The sequence below is a fragment of the Chiroxiphia lanceolata genome, chromosome 6, assembly GCF_009829145.1.
Source record: "Chiroxiphia lanceolata isolate bChiLan1 chromosome 6, bChiLan1.pri, whole genome shotgun sequence".
Classification (NCBI taxonomy): Eukaryota; Metazoa; Chordata; class Aves; order Passeriformes; family Pipridae; genus Chiroxiphia; species Chiroxiphia lanceolata.
In genome coordinates, this window is record NC_045642.1 from 19,340,194 (window position 1) to 19,363,815 (window position 23,622).

Sequence of the window (23,622 nt, forward strand, 5' to 3'; positions counted from 1 at the left end):
TCTCAGCAACTGATCCCTGATCCTGTTAGGGCAAAGGGGAGGAAGGGCAGGGAACCCACTTGCCCAGGTGGCAATTCAGTTGGTGCCACTGAGGCCATCACAGGACAGCCCTGATCTCCATGCAGGCACACAAACCAGTTTTGGGTACGAGTCCAAGCTGAGGGGGTTTAGGATGGGATATACAACCACCGTCTCCACGGCCTGCTGCAAGTGCAACTGTTTCATGTGCCCTTTCTCTGCCTCTGACTTTAATTAATACCAGTTACTGTGATGCCAGGACTACTCAGTAATTTCTAGGATGCAGGAGGTTGGACCCATCAAAAAAATCCATTCACTGTCTTCAACAAAGAAATCTTTTTTTCCAGTTATTTGTCTGGTGTTGGGCAGTTTTTTTAAGCAGATCCAAACCAAAGCACTTATTCAGTTGGTTTTTCACACAAAGTTTTGTTATTAATGATTTACAGTAGCCTAGATTTGGGCTCCAGTTCAGTACAGACCTACGACAAAAGACCAACATCTGCTTTTCCCATCTTGAAGACAGTTGAGATTTTTCTAGGTTTTAAATGCCACCTAAAATGAGCCCTCCTTAAAATACATGTTCTTTATATGTTAAAGCAGCAGCAAGATACAGAAGAAAACTTTTTTTCCCTTTGCAGGTCAACCTTAAGGTCAGCACTATAAGCCTTTTGTAACTCCTTGATTTTTTAAACTGCTTTCTTTTCCAAGTTGAATACCTCTGACTTTAAAAAACAAACCAAACCAAAACACTAGACCTTTTTCCCTCACAGGGGACACCTGCAATGGAGTAACCAACAGGATCTAAACCAATTCTTGAATATTTCATCCTGGTATTTGAGTTGGGCAGGGATCCATGAAGCACTAAGAAAAAAATCTCAGCTACTGCTGTAGCAGCTACAGCAAGGCAGATAAATTAGTATATGGCAACTGGGAACTCTGAAATTCATTCACCTCTGAAATGAAATGAAACTATTAAATATAACATCCATTTGTTAAGTAGTTGCTTGTGACTTACAGCTCCTGCTCTGAGACTTAAAAAATCGTTTTAAGGGGATGCCAGGCAAACCCCCGTGGATTTCATCACTATAGAAGGTCATCTAGCATCTTTTTTTTCTTATTGTAAAATTCGTGCCAGGACAAGGGGAAATGGAGACTCAAATGAAAATTCTTGACTTACCCTGTTTGTTTGTTTATATCCCTGCGATGGAGGCAGGGGCAGCATCTGTCCTGTGAAAGATGCAGGATGTTTAAGCATGACCTGGGTGCTGCTCAGCCCTGCGTACCTGCCCCCAGCACTACTCAGGCCTCACGTCACAGGGCAGAGTTTCTGCCTCTTTCGTAGTGTAATGTGTTTATAGGAGCAGGTGGCATGTTTACCGGGGGGGAGTGGGGTGGAGAAGGCAACAAAAGATTGTTGTTGAACGCATTTTTCTTTGAAAACTAATGTTTCGCATAGGAGTGACTTTATAAAGCATTTGTTTTGGTGGGAGGAGAAAGGCAAAAGCGAACCTCCATTTGGGAAGAAAACAACCACCCTTTTTCCTGGGGACAGAAAAAGGGGGGAGCGTCCCCGCTCTTAACTTCTAAATCCACCAGAGAAACACGCAACGAGCTCTCTTCTCCAAACTTCCCCGCTGGTTATGGAGTAATTGCTCCAGAAGGAACGAGATATAAAGAAGAACCCCCTGAAATCCCACCTCCTTCCCATGCGGCCAGGTGTACCAACGCGCGGGACACGCCGGGACGGTGCGCCCCCGCCTGCTCCCGGGATGCGGTGCGAGCTGGGATCCTCCATCCCAGCCCCCTCCCTGGCGGCGGCGGGAGGAGGAGGATCGGCTCCAGCGCCTCCCCCCTTCCCCGCCTCCCTCCTCGCCGAGCGCAGCGCCCCGAGCATGGATCCTGCTTGAGCAGCTCCGAGGGCTCCGGCGGCTGCTGCGGCGGCACAACATGGAGGCGGCGGCCCCGCCGCTCCCGCTGCTGCTGCTGCTGCGGCTCCTGGCCGCCTCGGTGCTGCGCTGCGAGCCGGGCCCGGCCGGGGGTAAGCTCGCCGGGGCGTCGCGGGGCCCGGGCCGACGGGGAGGCGAGCGCCGCTGTCCCTTTTGTTGTCGGACTTGGGCAAACTTTCCCCCGCGCTCCGCCGGGAGGGGCGGGAGCGGGGCCAGGCTCCCGCGGGGGGAGAGGACGCGCACATGGACGAGACGGGGCGGGAGGAGGACGGGAGCCTGGGTGCGTCGTTTACCCCTCCACCCCCAAACTGTTCCGCCTCGCCCCTCTTTTCTTCAAAAAGGGGGCGCAGGGAGAGGAGGCCTCTCCTTCCCCTTCCCTCGGGACGTATCCCGCTGGGGGCGGGGGGGAGCGGTCTCCCCCCGGGATGGCTCAGGTGAACGCGTACAGTTGCAAAAAGAGAGACAAAAGTCGCCCCCAGCCCCCCCCCCCGCCCCCACCCCTGTCCTTCCGCGGTCCCGGGCAAGGATTTCTCTGGAGTTTGGAGGGGTCGGTGTCGGGTGTCGCTCAAACTCTTGGCAGGGCTGGGGAGGGGGTGGGGGGAAGGCAAGTTTGGTGTGTGTGTCCTGCGTGTCCCCTCTCCCACCCCAGCTCCGTTCTAAGGCTTTAGGCGGGCGACGGGGGGTGGCGCTGCAGCGGGAGGAACCGGCCGGCCCGGCTGGAGGCGGTGGGCGGGGGTCCGGGTCCAGCCCGGCCCGGGTGCGGGTGCCCGGCCCGGGTCCAGCCCCGCCGGCGCTGCCCGAGCTGGAGCCCCTGCCCCGGGCCGGCCGAGTGCTGGGCCCCTCGGCAGCCCGCGCCCCGTCCCGGGCACGGAGCCTGCCCTTTGCTTTGCCTTGCAATACCGTCTTTAAGTGAGTGTGCTAATCCTTTTAAATCACAAATAAACGGAGGCGGTGCTCTGCCTGCAGCATCCGTGGGGAGCGGACCTGGGTCCGTTCTCCTCTGTTTTTCCTGCGTGCTGTTCCGGTCCAACTTTGTCTCTCCCAGGACGGGGGGGGGGGGGTTCGAGCTGCATGTGTAAGACTTCTGGTTTTTTGCTGCTACATCTGGTCTGCCTGAATACATCACCCCCGTGCTTCAGCAAGCTGAAGCCTAGTTGTTGCGATTTCCTAGGTAGTTTAGAAAACTCGGCAGTGTGGCCAAGGCTGTCAGAACATCACCTCAGGGCCTCTTTTTATTAGGCCACCCACCTTTTCAAACCTCCTGTAATCATTAGAACTGTCATTTAGAGCAAGAGAACCGACCATTTTCTGCTGACATCATCATTCTATATTTTTAGTTGGAGCTCTATGTGGGTGTGTATTATTGTATTGCTTATTCTGTCAGGATTATATGAAAAAGATGCCCTTCATATCTTAAGATGCACCTTCTCCATGCACATTACCACAGTCTTTTAAAAATGTTTCAGAAAGCCTGAAGTGCGGCTTGTGCCTTTCTGAACGCTTACGTTTGTGTAAAGGTGTTCACATTCCTGCTTGACTGAATGAAGCTAGTGTAGCTTTAGGGGAAGAAAATCAACTTCTGGGAGTCTTAAATGAAGGCTGATAGTGTTCTTTAAGGATTTCCTTAAATTTACTTAACAGACTCCAATAGAAAGAGATATTTTAAAGAAGAGATAACTTAAGAAAATAAGTTCATGATAAAACTAAGTAATAAGTTGTAACTTGGAGTTTGGTTTTCATTCACCTCCTTTTAGAAACACTGGTTCTTTTAATATAGTGTATGTTCATCATGAATAATCCTTAATTCCTTAACATGCATGGAAGAACTCTTCTACAAATGTACCATTTCTAATAATTAGCTAAAGAATCTTGGTTATAAATCTTAATGACATTGCCTTTGTTCTGCCTACTTAGTAGGAAAGTATGTGATTCTGTTGTTGAGTTGATCTGGACAGTACTTTTAAGGACAGCTCATCTGTCCTTTTAGAAGGAGTGTGAATGTACTGTGAGGGGCTCTCCATGGTTTTAGTTCCATTTCTGAGAAGCCCCATTCTGTAAGGACATGCCTGACTTTTACCTATTAAAAGTATTTTGATGTGCTTATCTTACAAATATCTAAATACATCTCTGCGCATTAGGTATTTGATGAAGCTTCTGCAATATTAAAGCTTCTGTGAAGTTTCACATGTTATAATAGATCTTGAATACTTTGACTGTGAAATAATTTTGCTGTAGAGCTAAGTTCTTGCTCTGTATTTGGTGGTGTCAGGAGTGGTTTTATTTATGTGGCTTGAAATAATGATAAACCTGTTACAGATATGGGTTATACTTGACTCTCATTTCACTGTGATAAGGCAAAATGGTCATTGCAATTGGTGCTTCCTTGAAGGCTGGAATCTCTTGCCTATGCAAAGTATTTTATGCTTTTGTTTGAAAATATTGTAAGTTCTGGATGCTTAATATTGCAGAGAAGGTATTTTATGTGGGACTCTTAAAACCTCAATGTTGAGATAAGTTCTTGTTTAAGAAGAATCTTAAACAAGAATTATTTTTACTTAAACTCACAAATGCTTTATTAGCTGTAACTTGTCATGCACTAGGATGTTTCCCGAAATCATGAGATCATATCTTAGTTTTCTTTAATGGAACTACTATTTGCCTGATATCAAGAAACACAAGATACAGAAAGGTAAACAGAGAAGTGTAACAGGATGGTTACAAATGCTTGAAACTAGGGATGCAGCATGAAATAAAAAATGCATTTGAGCACAACCCTAAAATGACTTTTAATCTATACTGTTTTTCCTGAGATGACCTAAAGCTAGTGAAACATATCACTATTTTTAAATGTAGAATGTAGCAGTAAAGGTCACTTACTAGTTTTGTGACAGGTAAATGTGCTATGTAGGAGTCCTCAGCTGCATTTCAGTGCCATTTCAGTCAGTCCGTCTGATTTAGGGGGTTGTTTTCCTAGTAACTACTACTAGCATGTCTGTCACAAATCATAGTTATAAATCCTCTTGAAATAATAGGAAATACTGAAAGTTCAGACTGAAGTTTAAGTTGATACTTTCAAAGCACTGAATCTTCTCTCTTCAAAGTTAAATGGCTTTAACTGTCTTTTAGGTATAGTGTGGGAATTCATTTGTTATTATTTCATTTTAAATTAAATTATTTAAAATTTAAATTAACTTTCAAGCATCCAGAGATGCTGTAAAATCACTCATACTATTGATGTGTCTGAAGTACATAGATTAACATGACATACAAAGTCAGTACTTTAGAATAATGCGAATGTATTTCATTGATATCCCAGTATAAATTCCACCATTGCCTCTCGTTGCTTTATGTTTTACTTATGTATGATATAGTTGTTAGTAAAATAGACCATGGGCTTTGTTCCACCTGTAAATTTTCTCAGTCCTGCATGTTTCTTGAATAATGCAAGCCAGGGTAACTTTTTAGCAAACAGAGATTGTTTCTGGGAACTTGTTATCCTTTGGTGTTTGGGTAGGGTTTGGCAGCATAACAACAAATAAAGGTTACAAAATATCTCCTAGAGTATAGACTCATGTGACTTATTATAAAAGAGTGTCTACTGTAACTTTGCTTCTAGTTAAAAATTAGCCAGTAGTGCACAGTTAAAAGCAGTTGTTCGTCTTTTTGTCAAAGCAGAAACAAATTTCACTATTGGTGGTGCTCAGAAACAGCTATAGTGATGAGGTGTAGTGTCCTGTTAAATCAGTATTTCTTGTGAATGTACTGTATTGTATGAAAGCAGCGTGATGTCTTGAGACTGAGAACAATAACTATGTTTAAATTCCTTGTTAGAATGAAGAGAAATAAAGTTATGTACAGTAGATTCTTTCTAAGAAATTCGCTTATTTCTTTCCTTATGTGTTTAACCCAAACTATTAAACATTCAGAATGTTTGGCATCTGTAAGTTTGGGATTTCTCTTGGGAGTTTATATGACTGAAAAAAAGCACAGCACTGAGAGCACTTAAAGGAAATAGATGTTATTTTCTGCTCAAGGCATTTGTGAAGAACTTAAATAGGTACCAACCCAAGCCTCGGGAATAGAATAAGTATCCCCCCAGTTTGTGGCACAGGCCAGCAGCGATGCAGCTCTACTGTGCACAGTGGAGAAGAGCATTTTGTTTAGAGATTTTGAGGCATGTGGATTATTTTCTTTTCCACTATTCTGCTTTCCAGCATGTTGGACATGTCCAACAACTGCAAGTTCACATAGGGCAGGAGCACATAATTAAGATAGCGGCTAGGGATGCTGACTAGCCAAACCCATGTGCTGTTTGGACACTTGGAACTTTCTGAAGAAGGCAAAGATGTGCCATCTCCTGACAGCTCACAGCTGGGGCTTCTGAACTGGAAAAAGTACCTCTGGAGAGTCCTACCCCTATTGAGTTAGGCTATGGAAAAAGTCACGATAGAGTCAAAAGATCTTTTTAGCAATTCTTGAGATTTTCTGTGGTGAGAGGAGGAAAGAAAATGGGAACTATGTCCCACAAAGTATTGTTCAGTACAGTTGTTGCTTAAGAGTTTACAGGCCAATAATTCTTTTGGTTTCTTCTCTCTTGAAAAAAATCAGAATGTGGAACTCACCAGTGTCTCATCTTTGTGGTTTCTGTTTACTAAAGATTGAAAATATCTGTTAAGCCACACAATTCTACTGAGAAGCTCCAAAGAGTGTAAGGAATGGGTGGTGGGCTGGTAAGGGTGTTAACAGTCCATTTAATAAACAAGATTTTTAATTTAATTGTTCTTTCCTTTATTCTTGCTTGACTCACACTTTGTCTGCCAGCACAGGCAGTTGTAAGGTGTCATTTTGTATTGATGTTAAATGCATGGGTGACTTTTGCAAGGATGCCAGTAAATTGACACAGGCTTGATTTAAATTGGTGTGTTTGCTCTAGCTGATAAAAGGGTTAAAGCATTGAAACCCCTTTTAAACCAATAAATAATTTGTATGTGTGGTGTGTTAGATTAACTTAGTAGAACAGCCTACTGGGAGAAGGAATTTCTTGACTGTGAATCAGCTACAGAATTGTCTTCATTTCACAGTACGAAGGTTTATTGCTACTGCAATAAACACCACTGACAGCAGATGCAATAGTAAGTTCCTGGTGTGACTGTCAATGGTCTGAAAAGCTTAAATGTTGGCATATGTATTTAAAAATGTTCCTGCTTGCTAGTATAATAATTGTTGAATAATACTTGGCACTTTGGCTTTCTGAAGTGCTGTGTGAATTTTAGCTAATTCTGAATATTCTGCTAGGATAGCATGTGTTATTTATCTTTCATACATAAGAGAATTGAGCTTCCACAGTAAAAGCTCACTTTAAACAGTAACAAAAGTTGTCTTTGTGGCAGGCAGAATTTTTGAACTCTGGTCTTCCAGTTGAGACTATAGACGGTAACCAGAAAATTGGTCATTGAATCAAGTGTGCTGTTCCTGAGCCTTGGTAACAGATGATGCATCTGGAGAAATGAAGTTGCAAGTGTGTTAGGCTGTAACTCTTCCCTCTACTGTGAACAGCAGAAAAATGGAAATTATATTTCTGATTTTTATTTGGTTACACAAAGGTCTTGATTTTAATTTTTTTCTCATGGATTTTTGTCAAAGGATGTGTGATGTTCTGTGAAAGTGTAGTGCTCCTAATTTGGTGGTTCTGTCCTTCTTACAGGACTCTGTTGGCTTGAGTTTTGTCTGAGAGGGAGTTGAATGATTGAGTTACTTAACATCTCTTCATTTGATTCAGAATTTGGCAACATTTTGTGATGGTGATTCCAGAGGTTCTCTGTTGCCCTTTCTTTAGGTTATCTTGACTGTATATTTACTTTATTTCACCGTGTTGTTGCATTAAATGTGATTCATTCAACATTTATTAATACTGGATTTTGGAAGTGACTTGTTACACGATTGTAAAGGTGATAAATTAGTCCTGGGGAATCTTGATCCTCAGCCTGCAAGAATTAGATCGAAGGTAGGAGGGGGCAGTCAGTAAAGACAGAAGCTTGACCTCTTCTTTTAATGGTGTTTAAGAGTAAAAGAAAGCCAGAGAGTATGAGCAAGTGTTGTCTACTTTGTGTTTCTGAACCTCTGGGCAGATGAGGAGTAGCAGTGGATTGAGTGAACCTGCTTAGTGAACTATTTAGCTTTTGGGTTTGGGAATCAAATAGTGTTACTATAATGTGATTTTGCAGATGTTCTTTTTCTTTTCTGCTGTTCAGTGCTGGTTTTGACTAAATCAAAAGGAAAAAGAGTGGATGATCTGAGAAGACATGATGAAAGTGTACAGTGCTGCTGTAATCTACAGGTTATCGATAGGTCATTTGAGAACTTTTATGGAATGTTGTATGTACTTATGGTTTAAGCCATATATTCTAGATTTTGAATTAGGCACAGATTACCAGCAGTAATGTAATTAAATCCTTGTCAATAACTTACATGCCTTCTGCAGAAATTGCAGTTTCATGGATTTCAGTGTCATGGATGCTTTGTCCTGTCCTTGTACTATTTTTCGTTTATTTTGTGAACACATTATTTTCTGTTCTTCCAAAATGAAACTCTTCTAGCTGGACTTAAGACAGGGAAAAAAAGTCTGTAGAAGACTAGAAATGTAATTAAATTGGTGTGCTTTTTCTATAGAATATGGTTATCCAAAAGGTGAAGTTGCTTCCTTTTATATTTTATAAATTGAGAGGGAGATACATCCCCATGCCTGCTTGTTGCACTTGTCTTTATATGAATTAAAACACCACAGAATGCCTAAGTAACAATGTATATTGTGGATCAACCAAAACAAAATGATTTCCTGAGAGGTACTGCTTTGAGCTAGTCAGCATGTAGGATGTCCTCACCTGCAGCTGCACTTTATGATATGCTTCTGCCATTCTCTTTTCTCTAGATAACTCTTGAATACTTGGTTTTGGCCTTGCTTAAAGAGCCGAAATGCTTTTTTAGTGAACTCTCTACGACGGCAGTGATCAGAAGTACCTTGTTTTTGTTTAGTATGTGCTCCTGAAGTAAACAGCTGGGTTGTGCATGGTATAGGTAAGTGTTTTGCAGGTTTCTAACCATGACACATCTTCAGGAGCTTTCTGGCTTATGCCACCTGAAGCTTTACTTCTTTGTAGTGTGGATTTTTTCTTCTTGTTTCTTAGGCTTCCTAAATAACATACTTTTTACATCTGTCTTTACAGGTAAGACTGAGGGATATTTTTTTGTGATGTTGAGTGAATATTCTGCCAGCTACTTTATTGTTACGAGGTTTTCCTCTGTCTTGCACCCTGTGAGGTGCTTGGGCACTCTGTCATGTCGTTTTCCATCAGCCCATCATTTCTAGGATGCTTCGTAGGCTGTGACATATTCCTGTGTAATCAGACTTTGTCTGAAGAAGCTATGGAGGGTTGAAATCTCAGTGTGTTGAACTTTAGAAAGTCTTCTAACCTGATTTCTCTAGTTTTTGTTTTAAGAGTGGAACATACTTGATATTTGAGGCAAGGTGGAAGGCCATAGGTCTCTACTGTGATGCTTATTGTTCATGGATTACTTCCAAATAATTAGTAAGGGGCAGTTTCTACAAGTATTTGTACAGATACAAAAGTAACATTTTTGGGGCAAAGAATGCTTGCTTTAGAAGGACAATCACAAAGCCATGGCATTTGGAGTAACTTAGGAAATGTTGCTGCCGTGTATCTGTCTTCAAAATGCTGTTTTTTAGTTCTGTGGTTGTTTGGCCTTGGCTGGTTGCCAGGTGCTCACCAAAGCTGCTCTGTCATTCCCTTTCTCAACTGGACAGGGGAGAGAAAATATAACAAAAAGCTTGTAGATCGAGATAAGCACAGGCAGAGATCACTCACCAATTGCTGTCACAGGCAAAACAAACGTGGGGAAATTAGTTGAATTTATTGCCAATCAAATCGGAGTAGGATCATGAGAAGTAAAAATCTTAAAAATACATTTCCCTCACCCCTCCTTTTCTCCTGGGCTTAACTTTATTCCCATTTCTCTCCCTTCTCCCCTCAAGTAGCACAGGGGGACACGGAAAGGGGGCTCAGTCAGTTCATCACACATTGTCTCTGCTGCTCCTTCCTCCTCAAAGGGAGGACTCCTCACACTCTTCTGCTCCAATGTGATGTCTCTCCCATGTTCTCCATGACCTTCTCCAATGTGAGTCCTTCCCACAGGCTGTAGATCTTCAAGAATGGCTCCAGTGTGGATCCCTTCCACAGGGTGTAGTCCTTCAGGAACAGAGACTGCTCCAGTGTGGGTCTCCTGTGGGCTCACAGATCCTACCAGCAAACCTGCTCCAGTGTAGACTTCTCTCTCCATGGGTCTACAGGTCCTGCCAGGAGCCTGCTCTGGCATGGGCTTCCCACGGGGTCAAAACCTCCTTTGGGCATCCTCCTGCTCCAGTGTGGTGTCCTCAACAGGCTGCAGGGAAATCTCTGCTTGAGTGCCTGGAGCAACTCCACCCCCTCCTTCCCACACTGTCCTTGGTGTCTCCATGGCTATTCTCTCACAGATTCTCACTGCTCTCTTCTCTGGGCACAGTTTGCTTCTACACAATAACTTTTTTCCCTTCTTTAATATGTTATCCCTGGGACACTACCGCCGTCATTGATGGGCTTGGCCTTGGCCAGTGTTGGTATTGGCTCTATAGAACATAGGGGAAGATTCCAGCAGCTTCTCAGAGAAACCACCTCTGTAGCCCCCCTGATTACCAAAACATTGCCACACCAATGCAATACATGTTCAGTCACTTAGACTAGTGTCTTGATGATGCCAGGAAAATATATTCTGAAACAGAGCTATCTTTTTATCTGTTTTATATTTCATTATAGAGGAAGAGAAAAAGCAAGAGTTTGCCTCTAGGATAAGAAGCTGTCTCTGCTGATGACAGTGAATAATTCAAGGAAGAGAAGGAATGAAAGGTTATGAGATTTATTCTCTGTTGTGTAACTACAGGGGATGTCTATATAACATGCTTAGTGTTCATTCTTAGCACTTGTAGCTTAACACAAAAGTCAGTATGCTGTTTCTTGAACTTCCCAAAGCAGCAGAATTTAAAAAACAAAAATCCTAATCCTTTTTTATATAGAAGATGTCACCTTTGGCCACTGAATCATAAATTACCCAGTGTTAGATTTATGTTGGTCACTACATACATCGTGCATATTGTTCAAAGTGCTTTGGAGGCTTTGTGTAACTACTTATTTCAAATAAAGTGTCACTTATAAATTCTGTCCCATTGAAGTAAGGTTACTCATGGCCATCAAGTTTCCTATTTTCTCTGTCACATTTTGCTTTCATTTCGGTCATTGAAAATTTTCTGGTTCTAGAAAAAGAAAAAGCTCAGAATAAAACTGCTGAGTTATTCGTGTTCCCATGTGAGAGCTAAGAGGATGAAAATGCTCATGGGTAGCATTTTCCACTTAGGTCTACACAGCTGTGCATGATTAAAAAAAAAAATCTATACATTGTCTCCATCTTCAATAGCTGAGTAAAAGAAATACATAGTTAGGGGAAATTTTTGTCTGTCTGGGTTTTAGCAGTATGTTTTTTATGTCTGGATAAAGTTGACTATTACATAGTCATTCTAAATCTCAAGTTTGCAGGTGTTCAGTGATAGAAAGAGTTACACATCTGGACTTAACTTAAGCAAGCTGCATAGTGAGAGTTAGTAGGTAGGGTGTGGCTAATGCAGGCAAAATTATAGTGAAGCTTCAATAAATTGGAATTGAATTGTTGGCAGTCTTTCCTTGCCCCTAAAACCTGTATGAACTTAGATTTGCATCTCATTTGATCTACCTTCAATAGCCATTCCATACTAAGCCACAAAAGCCCCTGACACTCAATGTCAGCTGTGACTTTGGAATCTGTGTGCAAGAGGGGAAGATTTTCTATGATGCCCTTAAAAAGGTACATTTTTCAACTGCACATGTCAGGTATGGTAACTGCTAGAAGGAACCATGTATGCTCTAAAGGGTCAAGAGAATATTCCCAGAGGCTTTTTGAATTGAGTAACTGAAGTCTTAAGGAAGCTCAAACCCCAGTTTATGTGAACATTGTAACTAATGGGAAGGGACCTGGAGGTCCTGGTTGATGGCAAGTTGGATAAAGTCAGCAGTGCCCTGGCAGCCAGGAGAGCCAACCTTGCCCTGGGGGGCATCAGGCAAAGCATCACCAGCTGGTCGAGGGATGGGATTGTTCGCTCTGCTCTGCACTGGGGTAGCCTCACTTTGAATATTGTGTGCAGTTTTGGGCACCACAATATAAGAAAGATATTAAGCTATTAGGGAGTGTCCAGAGGAGGGCAACGAAAATGGTGAAGGGCCTTGAGGGGAAGATGTGTGAGGAGCAGCTGAGGTCACTTGGCCTGTTTAGCCTGGAGAAGGGGAGTCTAAGGGGAGACCTCATTGCAGTTACAACTTCCTCATGAGGGGAAGAGGAGGGGCAGGCACTGATCTCTTCTCTGTAGTGACCAGGGACAGGATCCGAGGTAATGGCCTGAAGTTGTGTCAGGGGAGGTTTAGGTTGGATATTAGAAAAAGGTTCTTCACCCAGAGGGTGGTTGGGCACTGAACAGGCTCCTCAGGGAAGTGGTCACAGCACGAAGCCTGACAGAGTTCAAGAAGTGTTTGGATGATATTCTCATGTACTTGGTGTGACTCTTGGAGAGTCCTGTGCAGGACTGTGATTTAGACTCGATGATTCACGTGGATTCCTTCCAACTCCACATATTCTGTGACTCTGTAATACTGAAATTTGGAGAAATGCACACACACCAGCAAAAATGTAAGCAAGCATTAGATGATATTTGCAGTAAATAAACAATTATCTGCAGGTATTCTGTAAGAGTTGCAGATAACTGAAGTGAGCTCTGTAGTTTGTGTGTAGCTACCAGACCACTCAGTTTCCTGGAGCAGAGGCAGATTTTCTCCTAGTTCAGAGAAGTGCTGACCTAGGCAGTAGTAATTTCTTACAAGGTCCTGGCTAGTTTATGGTGAAGTATGTACATGTGAAAGGCTCTAAGATTTTGGAGAGGATGGAGTGGTGGTGGGGAAGTTTTCCATGTATGTATATGTGTGAGCATGTATACAATATGTATCTGTGTTCTTACATGCTTACACACTTGGTTAACCAGTTTCTCCTGCTCTGTTTTTTTTTCCTTTCGTTCTAATGGTTGTGTTATTGAATAACCTCCTGTTCTGGAAAAAAAAAACAAAAACAACACAGCAAACCCAAAACCACAACCATGCTTTTTATGTAGACTTTAACTCCTGATGTTAGATGTCAATACTTTACTTTAAGGAGAAAGGTTTCACAGTCACTAGGTATGAGACTGGAATTCAGTATACCCAGATTTGGTTTTGGTGTTGTTACTGAAATATACTTTAAAGTCTTTGAACTCCCTGCATTTCATCTGAGAAAAGGTGACACTGATACATAAATGGTCTCTCTGAAATGTATCTTGGAGTGTTTTACACAAGAAGCACCTCAGAGTGATCTTTTCCTGTACATACGCTTTTAAAATAATCATCTAGGAGTAAACCTGCTTTGTTTGACTCCATTGTATTACTCTCTCAATGACTGATGTTTCATTAGAGAGAAATGAAGCTGCAAACTAACAGGATAGTAGGTAAAGTATTCCTGAGAAGACAGGGCAACATGCATTTTATTAATCAAAATCAGTTTTGTGCACCTAAATATTTGGTCTTGCATAAACCTTTCTGTACCTTTTGCAATCATTATTTTAGAATTTCTGCATATTATATCGCTCTCTTGTATTGGTAGTATTTCTTCTTCTCTTGAAAGCTATTCTAGGCAGGGATCTTGTGTGCTGTTTTTAAAGCTTTTACCTGCTTGCTTTGTATTATGTCCCCCCCCCCGCCAACTGTCTGAATAACCAAGATTGCTGAAGGCTGAAATGTCTGTAGGTGGGTAATTAAAAACGGTGGTCAAGAGAGCTCTTGGAAACTTGTTGGGTTACTTACCTAAGTAGGATGATGAGGCAGCATCACTGAATGAAAGGCAGAAAACCAAACTTTAAACAAACCAAAACAAAAAACCCCAACCCCAGAACACCGTCCTATTTCTGGCAGTTTGGAAAGGCTGCTTGCTGTCCCTTTAGCATGTGGCTCCACTAACATTGTCTGCTTATGACAGGATTGGTAAAACTGGAGAAGGTGCAACTTAGTGAGTTTTTGAGGAATGCTGTTTATACTCAGCCTAGTGCACAATGGAGAGAAGATGAGCAGATAGAAGTACTTTACCTTTGTGACCTCTGTTGATATTATCTCTCAACTTGCACGGTCCAAATTAAGGTCTTCATTGTTACCTGCAAAAGATTTAAGTTATATGGAAATCATTTACCTTGGGTATTACCACCATGACACATTTAGCCCTTCTCCATCCTGCGACAGTAATTAGAGTTCATGGAAAATAACTCTGGTTGCTGATCCCCAGGTGATGGAACTCCTGGCATCTGGAGATGGAGCACATCTGGCGCTGGTCCTCAGAGGCAGAATACAGCCAGCCAGCCTTATTGCATGTGGGGAATGATGCAAGTGACTTGTTTTCTCTGAACAATGGCTATGGGATCTTTGTAAGCATTGGCCTTTTGCCTGTTTTTTTACATTATTTTTTTTCCTGAGGAAGTCTGTGTGCAATGAGGGAGGATGTGGAGTACTGTAAGTTTTTGATACAGCTGACTCGGTCCTCCAAGCAATTCTTGCTTCTTGACAGTGGTGCTCTTATATATGCAAAATGCCTGTTTAAAAGGTTTTGGTAGATACAGGTAAAGATTCTGGTATCCTCTTTTTTTTTGTGCTTTTCTGATTCCTAGGATTTTGTGGAGTCAGTGTTGCAGGGACATAGAAGAAAGTTTTCTTTTTAAAGGAGTTGTATTGCACTGCTCAACTTGGAGCCTGTTAGCATCACCTTCCTTGTATTAGGATAACAAAACTTGCTTCGTTTGAGGTAGAATATGAATTCAAAACCTAACAGCTATTCCAGAATTACTTCCCCAGGGGTGTTTGTATTTTGGAATGGTTCCCCACAAAGATTAGTTCTGGAATACTTTATTATAGTATTATCTCTGTCTTGGTCCTGGAACTCATTTCACACTGTGGGGATTAAGAGTGAGTTACACACATTACTGCATCTGAGCATCTGCTGGTCACATCCTGATGTAAACTGTTTCATTGTCGTGGTTGTTTATAACAGGACACCTCTCCATGTGCTTGTTGATAGCCTTTTAGGACCCTTTTGTCCACAAATACTGGTTTCTGAGGGAGGATGTCTTCTAAGAGTCTGTGAGAACATTTCAGGTCATGTGGCAAGTGTCTTTCAGGCAGGGTTTTGGCCCTTGATTGGCAATAAGGCAGGGGTAGGTAGGAGGACTTTGAATAGATAACAGAAAAAGTATTGATTTGCTTGGGAGACTGCAGTGCAGGACAGGTGCACTCAACTGGTGTGCTAGTATGGAGTAGGAATTTGTTCTTTTACTACTAAAAACTGCTGTTCTTTTTTAATTACTGGTAAATTCTCCAGGTGTTTAGATCCTTGATCATTAACTGAGAGGAAGCTGATTTACACATTCTTTCCTATGCTCAGTTTGAAACTCTAGCAGGGGTCCTTTTTTTTTTTTTTTTTACTTATTTAATTTTTATAAATAAAACCTTGGTCTGTGTTGGAAACTAAAATTACTTCAGGTGTCTTATCCCTGCTGCAGAATTGTCACTGCTGTTGCAAGGCACTGTGTTGACAGGAACTCATCATTGGATCAGTAAAACTTCATAGCAATTGAGAGATCATGTACCAGTGCTAATGAAAAGCATCTGCATGGATTCTGGAGGCTTGGGCATCAACAGAAGGTTGTGGAGAGGTTGCAGGGATAAAAATATGACTTGTCAGCTGCTGTGCTGTGCTCTGAAATACAGCTGCATGCAGTGCTTTCTCCTGTGTAACTTGTTTTCCATTTTATTGTGAGGCAGAAGCAGTACATCAAATTCTACAAAAACCTCCCAATTTTCTCAAGGAACTAGAGTTTTGATAACTTTTTTTTTTTTTAACTAAAATGTTTGTATGCAGGAGTAGAGCAGTCAAGCACGGTGGGAGATTTTTAAGCATTATGTGCACGCACTTAAAACTGCAAAAAGAAACTTTAGCACCAGTTTGTTATTATAAAGTCTGAACTAATGTTGGCTGTTTATAAAAGGGAATGGACTTCACAGGGTTATTTTCTTATTTAAACTTCAGCAGGACACTGGGAACAGATTACTGTGAGTATTTGAGTAAGTTGTGTTTGCTTAGTGTGCTTGGCAACATTTCTTTTAATGAAAGTTTAACTTTTAAGCTATTCAAGTTCAATTTCAAAACTTTGGCCTTCACCAGGAGAGCAAGATGAGTGGAAGAAAAAAAAATAGTGTTTTGGGGTTTTTTTTGCAGTTACTGATGTGTATGATGTCAGCTGTCAGATCACTGTTGTGTATGTGGCCAGAAGCGACTGTGTTTTTTTATCTTTATTCAGAAAGACTTTGAAACATGGAATGGTAATTTATTCAAAGTCCTGTCATAAATATTGCTTAATTCCAAGAGGAAAATTTTTGCTGGGATGATCCCAAAACATTAACAAATAGATCAGTCTACAGCAGATAGCATTCTATGCCTTTCTCCCACATTTGGCTGAACATATGCCAAATGTATGATCAGACTCTGCTGGATACTACAGATCTCCCAGCTTCAACTCCACCTGTTGCACTGGCTTCAGCAATTCACTGGCAAAGAAGTTATGGTTTCAAAATTCTTCCCAGTGTCTGAAATGGCGTGTAACTTTCTAGTTCTGACAGCTGCAAGTTCATGTTAAAAAACCAAGAATTCCTGCGACTTGTCTATTAGCTACCTCAAAGCACATTTTTCTAAATAGTTGTAAAACTGGCACTAACAAAAAAAAGCCCTGAATTTTGTTTATCTGTAGTTCATTGTTTAGTTTTTAGTTATTTTTTTACTCTTCCCCAGAGGCTGATTTGACACTTAAACGGAACTGAACACTGGTTCTCTTGTTGCTTCTTAAGTCCTGGAGAAGTGTTTGTTTTTCTGTTGTTGTTGTTTTAGGGTTTTTTTGTTGGTGTTTTTATACAATATTTAGGCAGAGATCCTGCAAATTAAGTTGCAACAGTGTCATGCCATTCAGTGAATTTACCAATTTTGTATATTCTGGAGTCTTTTGGGAACTTTTAGTGACTAATGGTGTTGCATTAAGTGTGAACAAAACCGAGCTTGTTTGCAACACCTGGCATAGATTAGGAAGGAACTGTGTTTCAAATGGAGTGTTTTGTCCAGTAGTTTTAGTTGATGCAGCATCCAGCTTCATACTCCACCCAGTGACAGCACAAAAATGTGTGGCTGTGTAGTACACTGGGGCCGAAAGTAACCTCTTTAGTTACCTTTTGTATTGTGGAATGTCTTATCTGTGCTCAATTATTTTTTTTAACTTCCCTCTTGCCCCCCCTTGCCTCCCCTTTGCCATTCTCTCCCCTCCATCAAACATTTTATTAATAAATAGCTGTATCAGAGAGGAGAAGGAGAGAAGCTGGTCTATGATAAAGGATAAAATATGATTTAAATCAATTTTTCTCTAGCTCAATAAAACTGTGATACTGAAAGATCAAGTATTTGATGATTCTAACATATTAAACTTTGAAGGAAGGGTAATGCCACATGCTTCCATGTTGCACAGCCTGTGATGTGGTGATTCTTTGTGTTGTTTGTTTTTGGTTGTTTGTTTTTTTAATAAAAAAAATCTAAACTCAGTGTGTTATTTTTGCTAGGCTTTAATTGTTTGTGCTGCACCTCATTAGAGACAAGAATAGCATCTTGAAGAATCTTCTGAGCAATGCAGAAAGGGAGCATGTGTTCGCATTTATAGTGTGATGTGATGTGAAAGAGGGTTAATTGTATGGATTAACTGTTCTCCAGAGTAATGGATGTTTTCTCCTTTGATGTTGTAGTGTCCTTGGACAATGAGCTGAAGTTTTTGAAAGTTTCAGCTTAAGTAGCCTTTAGAAATGTTTGGTGTCATTTGATGTCAACTCTCGTTACCTCATTAAGCGTGTCTGTATATATCTTAGTCTATCTATCTATCTGTCTATCTATCTGTCTATCTCTCTATCTACATGCTCTGCATTCTAAGGTTTTATAAAGGAAACAACTTAATGCTATGATCAGTGAAGCACATTCTTGAGGGGTTTTAGATGCCCTAACTCCCTCCAAGTTAAACTTAACAAAGTTGATGTTTCTCACATGTTGATAACACAGGGGAAATAAAGCACATCTTCTCACTTCAGAGCTTCTTGATGCAAAGCAGTGGATGGAGGATAATGGCTTCTAGTTACTGGCCTCTCAGTGACTTTTTTAAAATAAGTTGGTGGTTTTGAATCTCATTCCTGCTGAGATAACATGTATTGCACAGTACTGCTCTACATTGCAGGTACCGGTCACAGCAAAAGAGACAAAAACCCGTGAACTGTCCTCAAAAGTGAGTTGTTTTCTGTCACCCAGATGAAGTCGGTTGGTATCAAGGTTGACCCATATTGCTCATGGTAGTTTACAGAGGACTGACATGAGCAGGGAGTTCTGGATTTTAGATTGCCTTTTCATTAAACTTTTCATTTTAATTTGCATTGTTTCTGCACTGGATGAGCTTGATGAAGGACTTACCTATTTCCACTTTGTACTGCTTTTATTGCAATATTGCAGCACTTTCTGTAAGGAGAACACGAAGGTTTTGAGCAATTATTTAGTTACAGGAGCTGCCTACAATTAGCTTAGAAGTGAAGGCTTTTGTCAACAAGTTAGTGCTTGTTTGGTGTGGATTTGGGTGTTATTGTTGTGGTTGGTTTTGTTGGTAGACACTTTTTTGCTTGTTTTTGAGGAGAAAGCTGTTTTTCATAAAAAGCAAGTGCTTTTGTGGTCTAGTTTACATCTAGTTTTTAGAGAAGGTAGATTTTTCCTCTCTTTTAACAATATTCTGATTGTTCAGCCTTCTCTTTCAGACAGTGCTTCAAAGGTTAGGTGGATGCAGGCAATACGTTCAATTTTCTTGCATTTCACAAATGAAATATAAGGTGTCTACAGTTTGTTTTTGAAATTATTCACATAAGGCTTACATTTGGCGCATACTATATTTTCAAACAAGTCTTCCATCTTTAGTATGTAGGAAAAACAGCCCTTCTTGTTAGCATGTAAATCTGTGGGTTAAAATGGGTTGGTTCATAATCCTCTGTTGTGTTTTAAGAGGGTAGATGTCTACTTTTGTATTCAATCATTGTCATTCATATCTGGAGGGAGTTACTTAAATTCACGTGGTCATTTCTTGCATGTATTTCGTCTTTATTAACAGTCTGCTGCAGGGTCTTAGTTCTAGAAAGTTAAAATGCAGTTGTTACTTGCTGACAGTGTGCAAGTGTCTGGCATGTTGAATGTGCCATGTTTGTCACATTTCTGCATTGGAAATGTGGCTTTAGACTCATAGGTTTTTGTATTAACAGTTGTACTTTGCAGTGTTTTTAATAAGTAAAAAAATATGCACGTGTTTAATAGGGAGGGCAGGATCCAGGGCATTGAAACTCTGAAGCAGTCTGCGACAGCTGGAAATAGAAGAGGTGTAAAAACTGGTTGTAATAAGCTTACTGTGCTTAAAAGGCTTTTACCAGAGAGCAGACACATGGCACTGATACTTAGTCCAGCTATGAATATGTTACATGAGAGGCAGTGGTGAGTGTATTAAGTGTATTCTGCCTCAGACTCCCAGTCTGGCTTCTGAAGGATGGCAGTATTTATTCATTTTTCTCAACTATTGCGTGTGGTTCAAATATTTGTTTGGAATATCCTTCATCTGAAATGCTCTGGATGTTTTCCAGATGCCAAGAGAGAAAAGTTCCTGCTGCGAAAGTCCTGGGTCATGTCTTTGTTGCTGAAACAGGTGTAATTATTAGATTGATACTGCAATCTTGATGTAAAATTCCTGATAGAGTCAGTGCAACTCTATGCAGGTGATGAAATCTCAGGTGGAGGAGTGAAATAAAGACACTGACTTTTTACTTGATGTAAAAGCTTCCAATTCTGTTCTGGCATTTTAGCATTGAAATAGCTGTCTCAATGTGATAATTACATCTTTCTCTTTAGCAATGAAGGCACAGCCAGATAGTGCAAATGAAGGGTGGAGAAAGAGGATACGGTGCATGAAACAGGATGATCAGGTCACTCGTGGCCACATGTTGCTTGAGTTAGTTTTGTTTTAGTATAAACAAGTGCACTTTGTTCTGTCTTCCATGATATTGCTTCCTTGTGTACTAATAGCTTGTGCACTTCCTTCTGCAGAAATAAAGGATAGGATTTGGACAAAAAAGCATTTAGTTACACTTCTCTGGATGTGTTGTTTATCCAAAGTCCAGTTTCTTATTTGCAGTACACCTTGTCTAGGCTGCCGAAGGAATGGGAGATTTGGAGTGGCTGAGATCATTCCTAAGCTGTCCATTATGGTAAAACCTATGCCTTTTTTAAAAAAAGAACTGTGAGGTAGCTTGATGGTATGAAAAGGATGTAAGTTACTCTGTCTGGAAAGAAACAATAGTTATGGTTCTACTAGGGTTCTGCTTAGCACACTGGGCTCTTGTCTTGGCTGTGCCATGGACTGCATGACCCTCAATCCTCTGTGGCCTGCCTTTCAGTCTTTGCCTTGTATTTCTAGACAGCAAGTTTTTCAGCTGTAACAATCCTTCACAATGTGTCCATATTGAGTCTTTCAGGGCTCGAATTTCAATTCTTACTTGTGGGTGTTTCCATAATATGAATGATGACAGGTCGTGTTGTGTAGTTTGTGATGTTTGGTTTTTTCCTCCATGTAGTTCCTTTGCAGGGAGATTCTGATTTTGCCCCCCTTTTATGATGGACTTCAGGTTTTTTTAGACATTTACTTCCTTTATTGTTTGGGAAAGGCAGATATGTAGTTAGGCTTGGCTGTTTATACAGGTGGGGAAACCACGTGTAGAAGAAAAAGGAAGAATTAATCTTGGAGTGCACTGGGAAGAAAAGAATAATTGTCTTTATTCTTCAGCTTGCTGAAGAACCACTCCTACTTTGTGGTTCTGTAAAATGAGAGTATTTGACAATGTTGTGACAGCTTCTCTTGCATGTGCATTGCAGACAGTTAATTTCTTATGCTGGTGGGATGTTATTGAGACTCATATGAAAATGTAAAGAGGTAAATAAGCCTAACTTGAAAAATAAAAGGTAACTAACAATTTGTTGTAGCTCCACATGGAAATATTTCAAAATCTTAAGTTTGGAAGTTCGTGCATGGCTAGGTTTATACTTAAAGCATATGAGTAAAGCAAACCTCTGCGTGCCACTGTATTATTTTTCATAAGCACAAAACCACCTCTGAAGTTCCTTCCCCTGAGCACTGTTGTGTACAAGGCACAGCAGCACAGAGATGGTGCTCTGCAGGTCTGCAGTTAGACAACATTCTGTCTGCAGCTGAGCTGGGCAAAGAAATTGCCTTAGTGCTTTTTTTAAATCTGTCCCTTTTTAAACCAAGATCCTTTTGACAGGATCAGCTGAAGAAAAGAAACTGTACCAGCAGTCAAACTGGCAGATTTCAAGACACCGAAACATCTGTGATGTAGTAGGAGACTGGGGGGTGGGGAGTAATGTGCTGCTGGGGATGGGCAGGAATGGACAACCAATTCAAACACACAGCAGAACAAAACACATCTGACCCAGCCCAATACGAAGGGCATATTTAAATCAAGATCCCTCCTAACACAACGTAGCTGGAGTTCAATTTGCGCAGAGTTTATAGTTTGATCTGGAGTACTGGGTTTGTCAGGAGTGTATGTACTGCACCCTGCATTGCCCTGGGATCTTGGGGAACCCCTCCAGCTGCTCTAGTTCTGCAGTTTTATAGCCTTCCCTCAGTGCAGAGGACCACCACTTCTTGAACGTTGTTTTTAGTCTCCTTTTTTGGGATCTTTATCCTTTATTACATATCCCACTATCACATACATGTCACACAGTTCTGCAAACACCAGAATTCAACAGACACTGAGAAGAGTGACCAGTTAATAATCTTGAGGTGATACAGAACAGTAATTATCTACAAAAACAACAGAACAAGAAATGTTAAACAGTTCCTATTTAACTTCTTTTAAGGCTCCAAATTTCAATCTGTGCTGAGATTTTCTTCATTTTTAAATAATTATTGACACTCAAAACCTTTTCCAAAGAGCAAATGGGGCATTCCAGGGCTGAATTTCAAAATGTTTCCCATCTTGCACACCTGCACTGCCAGTCTATAAATTTAAGTACATATGACTGTTGCAACCTGCTTTCTTTTAAATATTATCAATACAACTCCAAATGTGGAGACTCTTCTGTTCTGGAGGATTTGAGCTAACAATTGTGTTTTGTGGAAATGTCCTTAAATTCCATGTTATGAAGGGACAAATAAGAGATGATTATTTTGTGTTTCTTCATCTGAGCTAGCATTTGTACTTTATTGCTTTTTATTAGGGACCATTTGTACTTAGGTCTAACAGAACAAACAATTTTTACTAATTATTTAGTTTATAATCTTCTCTAATTTGCAATACAGCAGAATTATGAGCAAGCCACATGCATCTCCAGTTTGAAGGGAAAATAATTTCATGGGCAAAACACTCGAGCTCTTCTGTCCAAGTTACGAACTACCAAGTCTTAGTTTGGTACTAATAGTCCTTGGGACTCAGTGTTGAAGTAAATACAGTCTCTGGGAAGACCTTAGCAAGAATATTTGGACCCAGGGATAAACGTGTCACAGTTGCAGATGATGGCTGCCAGATAAATGGTAATAGAATGTGATCTACCCTGTAAAGCAAGAATATAATCAGTTAATGAGCCATATTCACTTACCTGCATTACTCAGATCAATTCAAGCTAACCATGCGCTTTGCAAGTGTGTGAACAGCAGTGCCACTGAAGATAATGCTGGCATTAATTTGCATTAACAGCAGAGTGCAGGCATGCCCCAAAGAGCATAGGATCCTATTCCATTGCACTGATCACCAAAGGCACATTAAATGAGTTTATCAAAACAACTGTATTAAATGACATTGTGACACCTCTTTAATTAGCAGTTCCCTCCAGACCTTGGAAGAGTTGATTCTTCAACTCAGTTTGCAATATACTATAATAATTTTAACTTAAATTAAAGCAAGTCAGATTATTTTTTTTTCTGACCCATAGTCAACTTCTGACAAAAAATGGAAGTAAAGATGGTAGTATCCTGAACACACTTTCTTTTCTAACAAATCCACTATTTTTTTAATAGCTGTTTGGGATAAAGCTAAATTATGAGAAGTGCCATGTCTTTGCCCCCGCAGCACTGAAAAACAGATGATGATAATAATAATAAAGAATAGAGCATAAAATCTTCCTTTTTGCTCCAGATAACTTGCAGGACAAACATTGACCTCAAAAAGACAAAAGGAGCCATAAGGAATTGATTTTGTTTGACCAATGTTCTTGACTAAAGCAGAATCATCTCTAGCAAGCAGTGATTTGAAAAGCTTGCAGCAGGTTACTCTGTTTA

The 23,622-nt window shown here is 40.9% G+C and overlaps 1 protein-coding gene across 1 annotated transcript in view; it reads left to right on the top strand.

The window, feature by feature from the left end:
- The first annotated feature begins 1,874 nt into the window (after positions 1 to 1,874).
- The window catches only part of LRP5 (LDL receptor related protein 5), a 133,679-nt gene continuing 111,931 nt past the window's right edge, over positions 1,875 to 23,622 (top strand). Inside the window, exon 1 of the mRNA XM_032690638.1 lies at positions 1,875 to 2,056. Within this exon, the coding sequence (XP_032546529.1) occupies positions 1,966 to 2,056 (91 nt within the window). The 5' untranslated portion in view covers positions 1,875 to 1,965. The remainder of the gene's footprint in view (positions 2,057 to 23,622) is intronic.